We start from the raw sequence: 15,157 nt of genomic DNA on the forward strand, positions 1-15,157 counted from the left end.
TCCCACTCCTGACTCATTCACTCCCAGGCTCCCGGCATGCCGGTCACTGAACTTCCGTCACTCATAGCTCAAGTGCCCAACAACTGAGGGGCCAAAATGCAGGAAGACAGCCACCTGCCAGCTCAGTTTAAGCCAAGCCTGTGGCCTCAGGCGGATCATAGCACAAAGTGCCTCAGGCTCCCTGCATGGCCCCTCCAGAAACTCAGACACCCAGGACCCGAAGGGACAGTCATTGCTCCTCCACCATATAATACCATGCCCTGGGCTGCCAGTTCTCTGCAAGGCTGCTGTCTTTCCTGACAAGAGGGGTGGCAGTCGTTTTAAGGTGCCCAGGTTGCCAGCAGCAAACAGAAGCTCCATACCCATAGGTGCAGAAGGGACGAGTAGTAACAACTCTAAGAATACAGCAGCCCAGGAAGGGAAATTGTTGCAGAAACCACAAAGCAAAGGGAAGTGACAACCACTCTTCCAGGAGGGTTTACATGCAGGAAAGCCTGGAACAGAGGGACACCCAGCTGCTTTCCCAGTTCCTTCCTACAAAAGAGCACCCACACAATGAGAGGGAGAGTTGGGGAAGGCTGGCTTACGTGGGGCCATCAGTGATGAGAGCCAGGATGTGGCTCATGTCCACCGTGTAGGTCTCCAGGTCAGGGTAGGGCAGGCTGTGGGGCTCCTGGCGCTCCAGCATCTTTTTGTTATCATACACGAAAAGGATGCCCCCCTGCATGCAGACCAGGTAGCCCAGGTTGGGGGGTGCATCATCCAGGCAGTAAGGGTCTTCCCCAGGCTGTGGGGGAGGGTGGAATTCTGCAAAACAGGATCAAGTGATGGCCATGACCTCGTGAGCTCTTGGATTCAAAAGTCACATTCGGGGTGAAGCCTTCCCTGGCCACTCTATCTAAAACCAACCGCCCGCACCTGTGCCAACATCAAAGCTCCTCTACTCTGTTTCGGCTCCTTAGCACTTAGCACCAAGCAAAGTAACTGTACCCCTGACCTTGGGTATTGGAGATCTTCCTGGCTCAGAGGAGAAACTTGGATGCAGACTGAGACTTTGATTTGCTGTACCCCACTACCCAGAACAGCCCCTGGTACCTGGCTGGCACCTCAGTATTTGTTTTTTAACTGAAATGGGCTTCAGTTTCCTTGGCCCTGCAGGGCCCCCAGGAATGTTTTTAAAAGGGCAGCTGCATCCTCCAGTAAGAGAACAGACAGCATTTGTTGTTTCCTTTGATGAGGAGTCAGGGTTTCTTCCCCTGCAGCTGGCAGCTGGTTCTATATGGTGCTGGCTGATCTGCCATACAGGAAAGCTGAAGCCACCAGTTCTGCTGTGTAGTATCAACCCTTGGTCAGACACAGAGCTTATCAAAAGCTAGAAAACACAGAATGAGAATAATGAGAAAACAGGTACTCCTCAGCTTATTATGGGGTCATGTCCCACTAAACCCATCATAAATTGAAAATATCCTAAGTTAAAAATGCACTTAATACCCCTAACCTACCTTAAAGGTGCTCAGGACACTTGCATTAGCCTACAGTTGAGCAAAGTCATTTAACATAAAACCTATTTTAGGTTGAACAGCTCATGTAATTTATTGAACACTGCACTGAAAGTGAAACACAGAATGGCTGTATGGGTACATTTTGCATGATCATGAAGTTGAAAAATTGTTAAATTGAACCACTATAAACTGAAGACTGTCCCTAAGCCCTCTAATGCACGTGCAGGGCATTCTTGTTTACAAAGCATTTTCCTATACACACAGCCTATGGAGGCAGAGGATGTGATCCTCAGATGAGAAGACAGGATCAGAGAGGCAAAGGGGTTTGTTAAAAGTCTCATGCTTAAGCCGGCCACGGTGGCACACACCTGAAATCCCAGCGCCTCGGGAGGCTGAGGCAGGAAGAGCGAGAGTTCAAAGGCAGCCTCAGCAACTCACTAAGGCCCTAAGCAACTCAGTGAGATCCTGTCTCTAAATACAAAAAAAAAAAACAGGGGAGCTGGGGGTGTGGCTCAATGGTTAAGTACCTCTGGGTTCAACCCCCAGTACAAAAAAATAAGGTCTCATGCCTAAAAAGAGGCATTCTGTGCCTCCTGTGGGCTAGGGACAGGGACAATTATCCCTACTGGGGGTCATGTAAATGTCCTGAGCACCTTTAAGGTAGGTTAGGTGTATTAAATGCATATTTAACTTAGGATATTTTCAATTTATGAAGAGTTTATTGGGACATGATCCCATAATAAGCTAAGGAGCACCCATTTTCTCATTGTTCTCACAAGCATTTTCTAGCTTTTGATCAACTCTGTGTCTGGCCAAGGGTTGATGCTACACAGCAGTACTGGGGGCTTCAGCTCTCCTATATGGCAGATCAGCCAGCACCATATAGTACCAGGGGCCCAGCTGCCAGCCATAGGGGAAGGAAATCCTGACTCCTCATCAAAGGAAGCAACCAAGGCAGGGTGACCTGCCTGGGTTTCCTCCACCAGTGCTCAGAACAGAATATCCCTAGAGCAAATGTGAGGAGTCACAGAGGAGCTGAAACAGAGGAGAACTGGGGGTTGGTGTCCCCCATGAGGCAAGGCCACAGGCCAGCTCAGAAGTTCCTAGTTTGTATCAGTGATCTTCAATTGCCTGGGTGAGGCCACAGCGTGTACACTCTGAGATGACTCCAACTCACCACACTCACGCCCAGAACCCCTGAGTCCTCCATATGCAGTACACATTTAGCCATCAGCCCTGCTGTCCTTACCAAAACTAGACTAGTAGGATCAATTTCCCTCAGACACATGGAAAATGGACCCAGAAGGCTGAGATTTACCCAGGGGTCTGGGTGGTGACAGATGCTCAAAATGCAGGACTCAGAGGTTCAAGGGAGTCAGTGACAGGAATAACCCAGCACCACCAACCACAACCAGGCAGCCAAGGTCCTGGGCCTTGGTGCAAACCTTGGGCCCTTATCTGCTCCCCATCCCTTGCTTTCAAAGTGAGGTTTCCCATCGTTTTCATTTGCATGACTTAACTCACAGCCTCTACAGCTCCAAGGTCCTTCACAAACCAAATGCACTCCACCTGGAAGCCATCCTGCACTCTCTCCTCTCCCTTTCCCTGAACTCTGCAGCTGCCATTTATTGAACATTCTGTAAATGCCAGAGATGCACTAAGTATGCCACAGGCATTTGCCTATTTAATCCTCACAATGACCCTAGGAGATAGATAATATTAGTATTCTCATTTTATAGATCAAAAAGAAGGAGATTTAGATTAAAATTGTTCAAGGTCCAAGAAATTGGCAGACCCCAGATGCAGGTGTGCTGGACTCCAGAGCCTACTTCCCCTGCCCCAGGACTATGCTCTCTGTATCTAGTCCCACCCCAGCCCATAATACCTCCAATTGGTCATTAACTGGTTGATGGTATTGTTTTCAGTGTCCCACTGGAGAATTCCTACCCCCCTGGCAGATTCCCACCACCAGGAACTTTCATCTCTCTGAACTTCCCCAGTTCATCTCCACACGGGGCCAGGCAACAGGACACATAAAACTGACCCAGGGGGAACCGCAAATAGCAGTGTAGCACAAGCCTACACCAGGGCCCACCCCTAAAACACCAGTGGGAAAACACATTCAGTCAACAAAAGGTCCCAAACAACTCTTGGGCCAGACCCACACTCGGGGCCCCATTTCCCACTTGGGCTCCATACCTGGGAGACCCTCTTCCAGGGGTGCAGTGTTGGCCCGCCGATGACCCAGGTACTGGGCTGTGGTCCGAGGGAAGCGGTGGTAGGCAAGCCGTGCATACTTCTCCCGGATCATCAGGGCCTTGGCCAGGCTCTTGGCAGCCTGCTCATAGTCCTCCACAGTGATCTGCAGAAGGGAGGCACGCAGAAAGGGTTCACGCAGCAGATCTGAGACCACTGTGCTTAAAAGGATGTACTTGCAAGGTTTGGCCTTTGACCAGCACCTGGGAACCTGGATTTCAGGAGAATTCCCACTATTCAATGATCAATGAGTGGCTCACTATGTCTAAACATGGCTTATGCTGGACACCACATTTCCTCTGGGAGTCTGGGCATGCGCTAGGCGGATATGTGAGCAGACCAGCACCTTGGGCACTGAGAGGCTAACGAGCCTCCCTGGCAGACAGCACTTCACACGTTGTCGCACTCAGATGCTGAAGGTATTATGTGTTCTGGTGACTCCACTGGGAGAGAACCCTTGCAGGCTCGTACCTGGTATCCTCCAGACCTCACCTCATGCACCTTTCCTTTTGCTGGTTTGTTCTGTGTTCTCTTGCTTTCATAAGTCATAGCTGTGAATACAGCTGGATGCTGAACTCTGAGAGTGCACCAAGCAAGTCACCAAACCAGGAGTGACTTTGGGAACACCCCCCCCCACACACACACACACACACGGAATTTCTGTGTGCCCAGCCCACAACTTTGCCAACCCAGTGGTCACATGCTATATGCCTGACTTTCCTTAGATGTCATTTTGCTCCTCAGTGCAGCTCATTTACAAATGGGAAAACTGAGGCCCAGAAAAGATCAATCGCCCAGGAGGAAGTTACAAAGTCAAGCTTCAGACTTAGCTCTGATTGATTCCCAAAACCCAAGGATGAGCTGCCTGACCAGAACTGTTTCATTTACAAAGATGAAGGAGACACACACCCACCTTCCAACGGGCTCGTTTATCTTGGTAGGTTTGGGAAGGAGGAGTATCACAGAAATCTGAGTGTGTCTGGGAGGACAAGCAGTAGACAATCAGGACAGGGGATGAGTGACACAGAGTGGGAGTGCAAGATGCTAGAAGAGCACAGAGTGAGACGGGCTAGGCCTGGAACTTTCCTCCTCTGCTTTAATAAAATAATCGTTCTTAATTTTGAAATATTTTAAATTTAGAGACAAGCACTGAAGGTAATATAAGAAATACCCACGCACCTACCTTCTAGAGCTAGCAATATTCACATTTTTCATAATTGTTTCAGAGATCTTACAAGTGTAAATAAATCATCATGGATACAGCTAAAACTACCCTCCCCCACCACTCTCTATCCTCAGAGCGGGGAAGCTGATACATATCTTCCCCATGTGTGTTTTCATTCTTTTATCAAATATTACTCCTTGCTTTCTGCTAAGGCAGAAGTTTCTTTCCTGTCTCCGAATGTGTTAATCAGTTTCACAAGGAACACTCCTGAGGAGGACGCTATAGGAGCACCGGGCCCCACACCACCTGTAAGACTGCAGGCTCTTTACCTGTCAGCAGGTGACCCCAGTTATCTTTGCCCAAGTTGAGTGCAGGGTAAAGATCAAGGCAGACAGGCTGCTTCAGAGTGCTGGTGAGCTTTCCACTCTGCTGCCATTACCAAATGGGTCCTTTGTGAAACCCACACCAGTCAGGGAGGTCACCTGAGGCCACCAAAGGGGTACATTTTTCTTAATAAAACTAAAGGATGTTTATCCTTAAACTGCCCCTTCTTACTAGACTTGTTTCTAAGTAAACTGGTGGGTTCTGTTTGGGTTTGCTTTTTTGAGGAAGGAAAAAAAGAGTGTGTTAATGCCGCTCTCAGTGGGCATGGCCTCTGAGAGCAGCAGGAATAGGTAAGCAGATACAAGTGTCTTAAACAAAACTATGTTCCTGCCCACAGCAAAGCCAAACTTGGTCTCTAGAACCAACAGAACCACATGACAAGGGATTCGGGCCATGGCCAAGGATATGAGAGGGTGCTCTGGATCCCAGTGAGGCTGCCGCCAATCAGCCAAGCTTGAAGGCATTACAGTCCCCATCGCTGGCAGCAGACCCTCTGGGTGCCAAGGAGATCTGCAAAGCTGGTCCACTTTTCACAGACGTGTAGCTCTCTGAATTCTAATTGCCCGGGTCAGGGGCCCCTTCCCTGCTACTTGCCAGACTGGCAGAAAGAAGCTAGTTCATGCTCCAGGCTGAGGTCTTCTCTCTTGTTCAGCTTGTGGTCCGCCCATCTCTGCTCTCCCTTTCCACTGCTGCGCCCACATGCCTGAGGTTTTCACCAAGGTGTGGCCAGGATGCTGACCTTCAGAAAGGCCTGAACTGTTTCCAACTCAAATTTCCATCTCCAAGAACTTAACATAATTCATGGTACCTCCATACTGTGGAATATTATGGGTTTGTAAAAAAATATTAACAAGGAAGTTCTTTATATTTTATATAAATTAACTGTTAAGTGTGTGGGGGGTGGACCTTGTCCACTTTCTGATCAAGACCCTCTCTTCCTGGTGGAGGAGATCTGGCCTATACTTAAGGATACTGAACCTAAGCATGTAAGAGGAGCTAAGTCAGCAATAACTGATTTCACACAAACCAGTCAATGCCATGACTTTGAATCCACTGAACATTTGGAAATGCTGATGTACCCAAGCTGGCACTCTGCTCAATAGGCTGCAGTGACAGAAGCAGCATTTCTGGACCTGGAGAACACCTAGGACTTACAGGCCACCGCCACGGTGTTCTGGACTCTCTGCACAGGACTGGAACAGCTCCCTAAACACTCCCACACCCTACGGCCTCTGCTCGGACCCTCCTTCCTTCTCTTCAGATTCCTGCACCTCCTCTCCACACCTCGCAGACACCCACAGACTGAGCCTGACCTCTGCATGCAAAGCCCAAAAACCACTCTCATGACTACCTTACCCCAGCACAGTAGTCTCCACTGATGGTGACCCGCTGGTACTCAGGCATGGCGTAGGGTGCTGGGGTGGGCTGGGAAGTGGCTCCAGGGAGCACAGGGGTTGCAGGAGACAGAGCCGGACTGGTCGTCGGGGGGCCTTTCCAGTCTTGCTGCACTGGCATTTGCAGAGACAGGGACTGGGAGCGGATCATCTTGAAACTTTTCTTTCTAAGAGCGAACAAGGAAAACAGAAGACATCAGCAGTTGCTTGGGGAGAGCCATAAACAATCTTCATTAGGTACAGAGCAAGAGAATTTTGCTATGATTAATCATGGGTGCTGGCTCGACCATTAAGAAATTTCTAAATTAGTTATGCCTTACACACATCTCTGCCTGAGGTACAGCACAGCCTCCAAAAACCCCGACCTATGCGTACTACGAACAGAAGTGGCTGTGTTTGCACAGTATGAGTCCCATTAGAATAAGGCAAATGCCCCAGGGAACAGACAGATGTAGACCACTCTGCAGTGCATGATGGACGTGAGGATAACATCAAATAGGCCAGGCTTTCCCTGTGCGAGGACAGTGCACTATCTTCACAAAACCCAAACTCTAAGGCCCAACATACAGTCTTAGGAAGGTCTGTGAACAGGAACACAGAGACAATCACACTATATTTCACAGAGTTGGAAATCTGGGGCACTGGAACCAGCAGAGATATAGATGATTGATTAATCCAACCTTCTTGTTTTATAAGAGTCAGGGATCCCACAATGGAAAGGGGCTTACACAAAGTTACACAGCAAGGTGGCTGCCCTCCCCAACCAGCACCCCTGCTATTAGGAAAAGGGATGATCAGCATCAGTTTCAAGACTGGACCTCTGGACCTGTCACCCTGGCACCAAAAGATTATTTCATTCACTCTTGGGCACAAGACTGTTTTACAATGCTGCAAGCTCATGCTGATTTGCAATGACCTCACCTTCCTTATTAACAAAATAGTTATGTTTCAACTGAGGTCACTCCACGTCCTGGAATCCTCAGGAAGGAAATTACTCTGCACTTAGGTGAAGCCATAGGCAAATGCCCCTCCCGTGTTTCTTTCTGCCTCCAGTGGCACCCAGCCTCCGATGTTGTCACCTCACAGTGTCTAATCAGAAGCCAGCTGACTCCTTGGCCACCTCATGACCAGGGGCTCAGAAGCTTCATGGGATTTATTCCACCACAACCAGGGTCTACAGCCACCAGCAAAGAACTCAGTGAAAACCAAGACCCACGAGAGCCCATTGAACCTCTCTTCTTCCCCCAGCAGTCATGACAGAGGGTGCAGAGAATGCGTTGATCCCCAAGGGGGCCTCAAGGCTCACCCAGAAACAGCTGTCTTCCTGCTGGCATTTGCCCAGTCTCCTCAACTGCCAAAGTTCCAGGAAGCACAATTCACCTCCTCTAATTACACACCCACCACATGCCACGGTCCTCTGGTTCTCCCATGCCTGTGGTAAAGAGCCTCTTTGAGGCAAGGCTGTTTGCACCTGAGAAGTGAAGGTGGCCCCTTTTCAGGAGGTTACCTTTGTCCTCCCCTGACCTTGCATAACATACTAAGCTACTTCAGGAAACTCATCTGGAACTCCTGGAACCCCCAGCCTGCCATCCATCACAGGGAGCTGAGCCAGCATCCTGCCCCAAGGAAGACATCAACTCAGGCCAGCCTACCATTCCTCAGAGCAGATTCACCCTGAGCAAGGAGGCTCTCCCTTGGCATCTTTGCAACATCCACACCTACAAGACTCATTGCTTTGGGCATCTTCTCATACTCTGACAGGCTCAGCTGGGCGCCATGGAACTCCAGCTTCGGTGTCACTCTCATACCCATCAGTCACTGTTTCGGTCTCTGTGCCAAACTCCACCACCCCCATATGCCTCAGCCCATGCTGCCTGAGGCCTACCAAGGAGAAGCAGCAAGTGACTTCTAAGGTAAGAAAGGTTTAAAAACACACATATAGGCCAATTGCCCTAAGCCTAGAGTCTCCCGGATTTCTCTTAGGAAGGTCCACATCCTTCTGCCCCACTGAAGAAGCCAGAACTCACCAAATGGTGCCTAGAGAATTCTCCTTCTTGCAGACATCCATTATGGGTACAGCCTTGGTCTTCAGATTGTCACATACAAACATCCTTAGGCCAGAAGCTCAGACTTTTCAGACACAGAGGTAGGTTCAGAGGCTGATGGGCCATCTCCTCAGGACCTACTCACCTTGGGCAGTGCCTTGGAATCATCAGAAGCTAATCACTGAGCATGTATCTCAAAAAGCTGGAGAAGCTGTTTTTGATTACTAAAAAATGAACTGCCACAAATTTGGTGGCTTAAAACAATAACCATTCATTAACTCACAGTGCTGCACGTGAGAAGTCTGACTGGATTTAACCACATTCTATGCTCAGAGCATCAAAAGACCAAAATCAAGATGTTGGCCACACTGCTTTTATATGAAGGCTCTGGGAAAGAATCTACTTCCAAGTTCATACAGGTTGTTGGTAGAATTCAGTTCCATATGGCTGTGAGACTGCCAGGGGTCACCTCATCTCCTGCACAAGGCACTCTGACCCTCACACTTAGCCCTCCATCTTCAAAGCCAGGGAGGCTGTGTGTTCTGGTACTTCAGATCTCTCTGATTTCCCCACCTACTCTCAACTTGAGAGAGCTCTGTTTTGAAAAGTTCCCGTAATTAGATCAGGCCCACTGACAACTTCCTTATCTTAAGGTCAACTGGCCATATGCCATGACAATCACAGGAGTGATAAGTCATATTCACAGGGTCTGGATATTAGAGAGGGGCAAGTTGGAAGGGGAGCATTTTAAAAATTTTGTCTACCACAGGCCCATATTCAGCATCCATCTATACAGCAGAGCTGGGGAGTGGCAGCTGAGGGTATGGATGTGTGGTTGCAGGTGCATGTTCATACATGGGCCCCTCTTTCCTTCCCAAGGCTTTCTGAAGCTCCCCACATGTCACGATAACAAAAGGACACATAAGAAGTTACCATAATCTTTATCTGAATTGTAGAACTATGGGGTCTCTTGATTGGAAAAGACCTTAAAGGCTGTACACCCCAGCCTCTCGCTAAGACAGCCTTTGCCTGGATACCTCCAGTGACAGGGTTCCCTATACTCCTGGGTAAGACCTCAGCATCGCTATTCAATAAACAGTTACCAAGCACCCACTCTGGGCCAGGCCAGAGCCAGACACACGAACAAACACAATGTTGATCAAAGCACGATCTGCTGCCACTGTTAGAAAGCACTTCCTCACTATGGGCCAGAACTGTCTGTCTGCAGTGCCACCTGTCACACCTCGTGCTAGCCTCTGGGGCACCAGGGTAAGCCAGCTCTCTTGCCACAGCTGGCCCGCCCCCTCCTTCCTCCAACCACATGTACGCTGGCAAAAACACACTGCTGCCGAGGAGCTGGCAGGGGTGGGGCTGTGAGGACACCAGCTCTGGCCAAGCCTGAGGGCCTGGGCTTAGTAGCAGCTTTATCGTCCCCTACACACAGTTGGTCCTCCTGGGCCACAGGGACCTTCTTGATGACCAGCCCCTTAAGACAAGGAGGCGATCTGGTCATGTGGGAGTTTTTATAGCCTTTCATCTCCCAGCACCTGTCCAGTGCCCCCACCTGCTCCATGGCTCTCAGCTGCCCCTGCCATTCATGACATCCCCATTCCTACCCTGTCCACTACCCAGGCCTCCTCAGAGCCTGGGAACCAAACACCCAAGAGCCCTCCAGAATATCTGGTTCATATGCTAAACCCAAGCTAGGACCATCAGTGGGGGCCCCCCTTGCTCTTCTTTCTAGAGAAGTGCTGGTCTCTTCCTGGAGAACCTTCTAAAGCCCACTACCCTGCGTAGTCTGTCCAGGAACGGCCAGGCAGGGAGAAGCCCCAGGCACTCAGAGGTACACAGGGGTCAGCGGGCTGCACATGGACTCCACTTCTTTCCATAAATCACCACAGGTCAACCCCTAGGGGAAAACAGGTAGATCACATATAACCTCAGACCCCAGGGGCTGTGTGATAGCAGAGATGGACACAGACAAGGAACAAATTATTAACAATGTGTGGTAAGATGCCCAGGATATTTTGGGATCCCAAAGGAGACACCTAATCCTGACTGGGGGTGGGAGCAGTGGAGCAGCACGCACGGAGGGAGGGGGACGTTTCAGAGTGGAAAGGCTCGTTTGAACCCCTCCCCCAGCACACTCAGACCATCCTGGCAGCCCGCTGCCTCCAGATGAGCACCGCTACTCGAAGGTTGGAGCAGGAGTGTTTTGTTGACCTTGTGACTCTAGATGCTGCTGGGCAGGGCAGGCATTCTCCACTTCCACAGGCTCCTGCTCCTGTTGCTTACAAGGTCACTGCACTGAGCCACACAGAACTCGGAGCCTGGTCTAAGGAGGAGAACGGCTGGAGAGCCGGTGCCTGCGGCATGATGGAGACCAGAGGTCCCAGCCAATCTGGGGAGAGAGTATGGGTGCAGTTGACCATGGTGCAGGGTACACGCTGGGCATGGTAAAAAGGTGTGCAGAGTGGAGAGGCCGCATGGAGACCACATACTCTGCTGGCACAGCCAGGTGACCAGCGCCACAGCTCAAACAGGTCACACACTTGAAGCCTGTCGTGCCTAAAGACTCAGAATACCCCACTCTGTCTCTCCCTTAGCTAGTCTACCTTCTCGTCCTCTCGACCCCAACAGCCTCCATTTGTCTCCCCACATTACCCTGGTCTCCCTCGCCCTTTCCCAACCCTTCCCACCTACTGTTCCTCCCTAGACCTCAGAAGTCAAAGTGAAGTACAATCCTTACTGCCTGTTATATTAAGAGTTAGAATCTCTATTCCTAATTTTTAAAGAAGATGAATAGACTGTTTCAAATGAAGCTCCTTTGTCAATGGCTGTGAGTTTTTTAAAAAAGAGTTTACCCATCCCTGATTTAAGAAGTTTCATAATACTAAATGACTTAACAAAATGTTAGCTGTGCTATGCTTTTGTAACAAACAAACGTATGTTTATCTACTTTACTCAAAACATTCTCGGAAAGCCAGGCACAATGGCACACACCTCTAATCCCAACTACTAAGGAGGCTGAGGCAGGAGGATTGGAAGTTGGAGGCCAGCCTGGGCAGCTTAATGAGATCTGTCTCAAAATAAAAAAAACAACAGAAAAACACATTCTCAGGGAAGTAGTTGTTCTGGATAGCCAGATGCTTAGATTGCAAAGTCATTCCCCCTGTATGTCCTAATTTAAAAAAAAAAAAAAAACTTTGGTGTAGCATTTTTTAATGAAATACATAAGTCCTGCATTCTTAACCAGAGTTTTCTGAACATAATTTAAAGTTCTGTCAGTGATTCAGGGTCATCCCTGAATTATCCAGTTATGATCTTAGAGGTGTTTTCCCTCCACTGCTGTGCTTTGAATTCTTGTGTCTGCTTTTCATAATTATGCTGATTCCTCCCTCACTGTTAACTGTCAAGTAATAACAATAACAAAAGCAGGACCATGAAAGGAGTTCCCATCACTGGGCTAAGCATTTTATGTGGATTCATTAATTTAATTCTCACAAGGAGGTCCTCTGATTACCATCATTTTTCAGATCAAAAAAGAGACTCGGGCAGTTAAGAGCCTTGACCAAGTCCACCCAATAGTGGACCTAATGGCCATCACTTGAATCCAGTTGGTCTGACTCCCAACTCACTTAAAAATCACTGCGCTTGATTTCTGAGATGCTCCCTATAGCAATCCTCCTCTTTACTTCTAATTTGCTCTTTAAATCTGCCGAGGGATAAACAGCAAGATAGACAAGTTGATCAAAACTCTGTGTAAAGTAAGGATAAATGGGAGATGGGATGGAAGGATGCAGGTGGGGTTGATAGGTAAAAGATGCGGGTTTTCTTTTGGTGGTGATAAGAATGTTCCAAAGCAGAATGTGGCCAAGGTCTTACAACTCTGTAAATAGACTAAAAACCATCTAACTGTAGAGTTTAAAAAGGTGGCTAATAAGGTGTATAAATTATATCTCAATAAAGCTGTAGAAGAAGAAACAGAAGAGTAAAAAGAAAAAAATCAGAGAGCTAGAAGAGCCCTATTAGGCACTTTGGTTGCTCAGAAATTTTTCATATTGTCCCCAGGATTGGCTAAGTTTCCCTATGTACATTTATAGGGTAGGTGAACTCTGCCTAATGCATTTGAGACTCAAAAGATGTCTCTGGGCACCACCAGCATTTTCTGGTTCTCACTTTGCCTCTACAGATAGTCCACCCCTCTTTCTGACCCTCACTGAGCCCTGAGCCCCAGCAGGGACCTGGCCAGTGTCATCTTCCTACATAGGCAGGGAGTCCTGCTGGCTCCTGATCTGAACTGGCCTGTAAAATACGCACCTCTCTGAGCAGCGTGGGTCCACAAGCCTGCAAGGGGGGCCACGTCTGAACCCAGCCTGGCTCCCACGCTGGCAACCCTGGACAAGCTCGTTCATCTTTCCAGATCACAGCTCAGGTTCTTTTTGTAAGAAGCTGGTTTACTACTATGATTCTCTCTTGAGTTTTTATATTAGACTTAAAATAGTTGTGGGTGTTTTGTTTTACTTTGGCTCATTTCTAAATTAGAGAGAAAAAAAAAATTGTTGTAAAGAAAATCCTTCTCCAAGTGCCAGAGATATTCAGAGGAGCCAGGGTAAGGGAGGTTTTTGTTTTGTTTTATTTTGTTTTATTTTTTGTGGTCCTGGGGATTGAACCCAGGGGCGCTCTACTGCTGAACTACATCCCCAACTCTTTTCTTTCTTTCTTTCTTTTTTTTTTTTTTTTTTCTTAAGCAGGGCTTTGCTAAGTTGTCCAGGCTGGCCTCGAATTTGAGATCCTCCTGCCTCGACCTCCCAAGTTGCTGGAATTACAGACATGCACCACCACACCAGGCTAAGGGGAGGATTTTCCTAAGAGAAGCCCCATCTTATGTAACCATTTGAAATACAAGCCCACAGACTGGGTATCTGGTGATCTGCTACTGGCTCCAGGCCTGTGGGATCCTTGCAGGATGGCTGCATATCACCAATTGTATTCAGAACATCAAGGAGGGGCCATAGATAGAGAGGCCTCTGGGGAGAAAGTGTCCTCCAGTGAAAATGTTAAAATTGAAAATTTGCATCAAGGCCCCTCCAGTGAGCAGTGAAATTAAAAGACAAACTTGAGCATGCAAGCCCCAGGTGACACTGGGATGCCTGACCAGGCTGCCTTTCAGGAAAGAAGTCAGTGGGCACAGGCACAGCTGTGACCAGCGTCCTTCATGTCACTCAGAAGCCAGCACCTGCATCCTGAGGAGCAGCACCAAGTGTCCACACACCAAGGAGCCAAAGACTCACCCTGCCTGCAGATAGGACAGTCTCCTGGTTAAGGTGTGACACCTGGAGCTAAAGGACAAGGGTTCTGGCTCCACACTCACTAAACTATGTGCAAGCCAATTCGACGTCCTTGAGCCTTACTCTTCTCATCTGCAGCCAGGATACTAAGAATATTCACTCGATAAGCTCAAGGTGGGGATGAAAGAAAACACAGATCACACAGCCCAGAAGTTGGCCCAGGGTAAGTCCTAACACAGGCTGTCACTGCTGCCCGTCTGAGCAGCAGGAAGTTAGAGAGTTAACTGTCATTTACATGGCGTACTATGACCCAGGCATGTCCCAAGGCTTTTGCATATGTTAACTTCCTCATTTCTCACCATACCACATGAAGGAAGCTACTGTCATCATCCATACTTCATAGAAGAGGAGGAAGCTGGGGCCCAGAGAGGTTTCCTAATTTGCCCAAGGTCACAAAGCATGTGAATAAGTTGCAGAAAACAGCAGTCCCCAGTGTGGTAGCAGTGGGGAGGCCGGATGCCTTCCTCTGCCAGACGCGCTCTGCCCACCAACACAGCTAAGGCTGTGGATCCTGGAGAGACAGTGGAGCCAGATACAGTCCTCAAGGGTCTCATATCACATGGGGCAGACAGATACAAACCAAGGAAGGGACACAACAAATTTCTGAAGAGGATTCTGCAGAGGAATTTCTGGAAATCACAGAGCACCATTTGACCGAGAGAAAGCTTCCGTTTTGCCCTTATCCTGGGCATCCAGAAGAACAGCAGTCTCTTTTTGCAGATGTCGGGCCCAGTGTCACTCTGTAATGGAAACTGGTCTCAGACACTTATTGTTCCTGGTAATAAAAAATGCCAGGACTCCTCCTCCTCTCATTATGAAGGGTCTAAAATGCTCAATTCATCACACACAGAGGATCCTGCAGGCCACTCCTTTCCTGCAGACAGCCCTGTGTGATGCCAGGGCAGCATGAACAAGGGTCTCTACTGTCATTTCCTCCTCTTTCCAGGGAGGAGCATGGCCCTGGCCAGGGACTGCACACCTCGCTTCTTGCCTGAAGAGGGCAAGCACTGATCTCCCAGAAGGCAAGGCTCTTCCTGCCTCTACACCACAACTTGTTACC

The 15,157-nt window shown here is 48.8% G+C and overlaps 1 protein-coding gene across 11 annotated transcripts in view; it reads right to left on the reverse strand.

Moving 5' to 3' along the window:
• Nucleotides 1–15,157, reverse strand: part of AMPD3 (adenosine monophosphate deaminase 3) — a 50,215-nt gene that overhangs the window by 22,407 nt on the left and 12,651 nt on the right. For 10 of the 11 annotated variants that reach the window (XM_079105062.1, XM_079105065.1, XM_079105060.1 and 7 more), the window contains 3 exons: nucleotides 6,664–6,868; nucleotides 3,702–3,864; nucleotides 588–807 (listed from right to left, as the gene is read on the reverse strand). In XM_079105062.1, coding sequence (XP_078961188.1) covers nucleotides 588–807; nucleotides 3,702–3,864; nucleotides 6,664–6,868 — 588 coding nt within the window. Of the gene's footprint in view, nucleotides 1–587; nucleotides 808–3,701; nucleotides 3,865–6,663; nucleotides 6,869–8,728; nucleotides 9,183–15,157 lie in introns of those variants that run through there. The other variant, XM_079105057.1, reaches the window with a different exon arrangement.

Source organism: Sciurus vulgaris (genome assembly GCF_902686455.1).
Source record: "Sciurus vulgaris genome assembly, chromosome: 11".
Classification (NCBI taxonomy): Eukaryota; Metazoa; Chordata; class Mammalia; order Rodentia; family Sciuridae; genus Sciurus; species Sciurus vulgaris.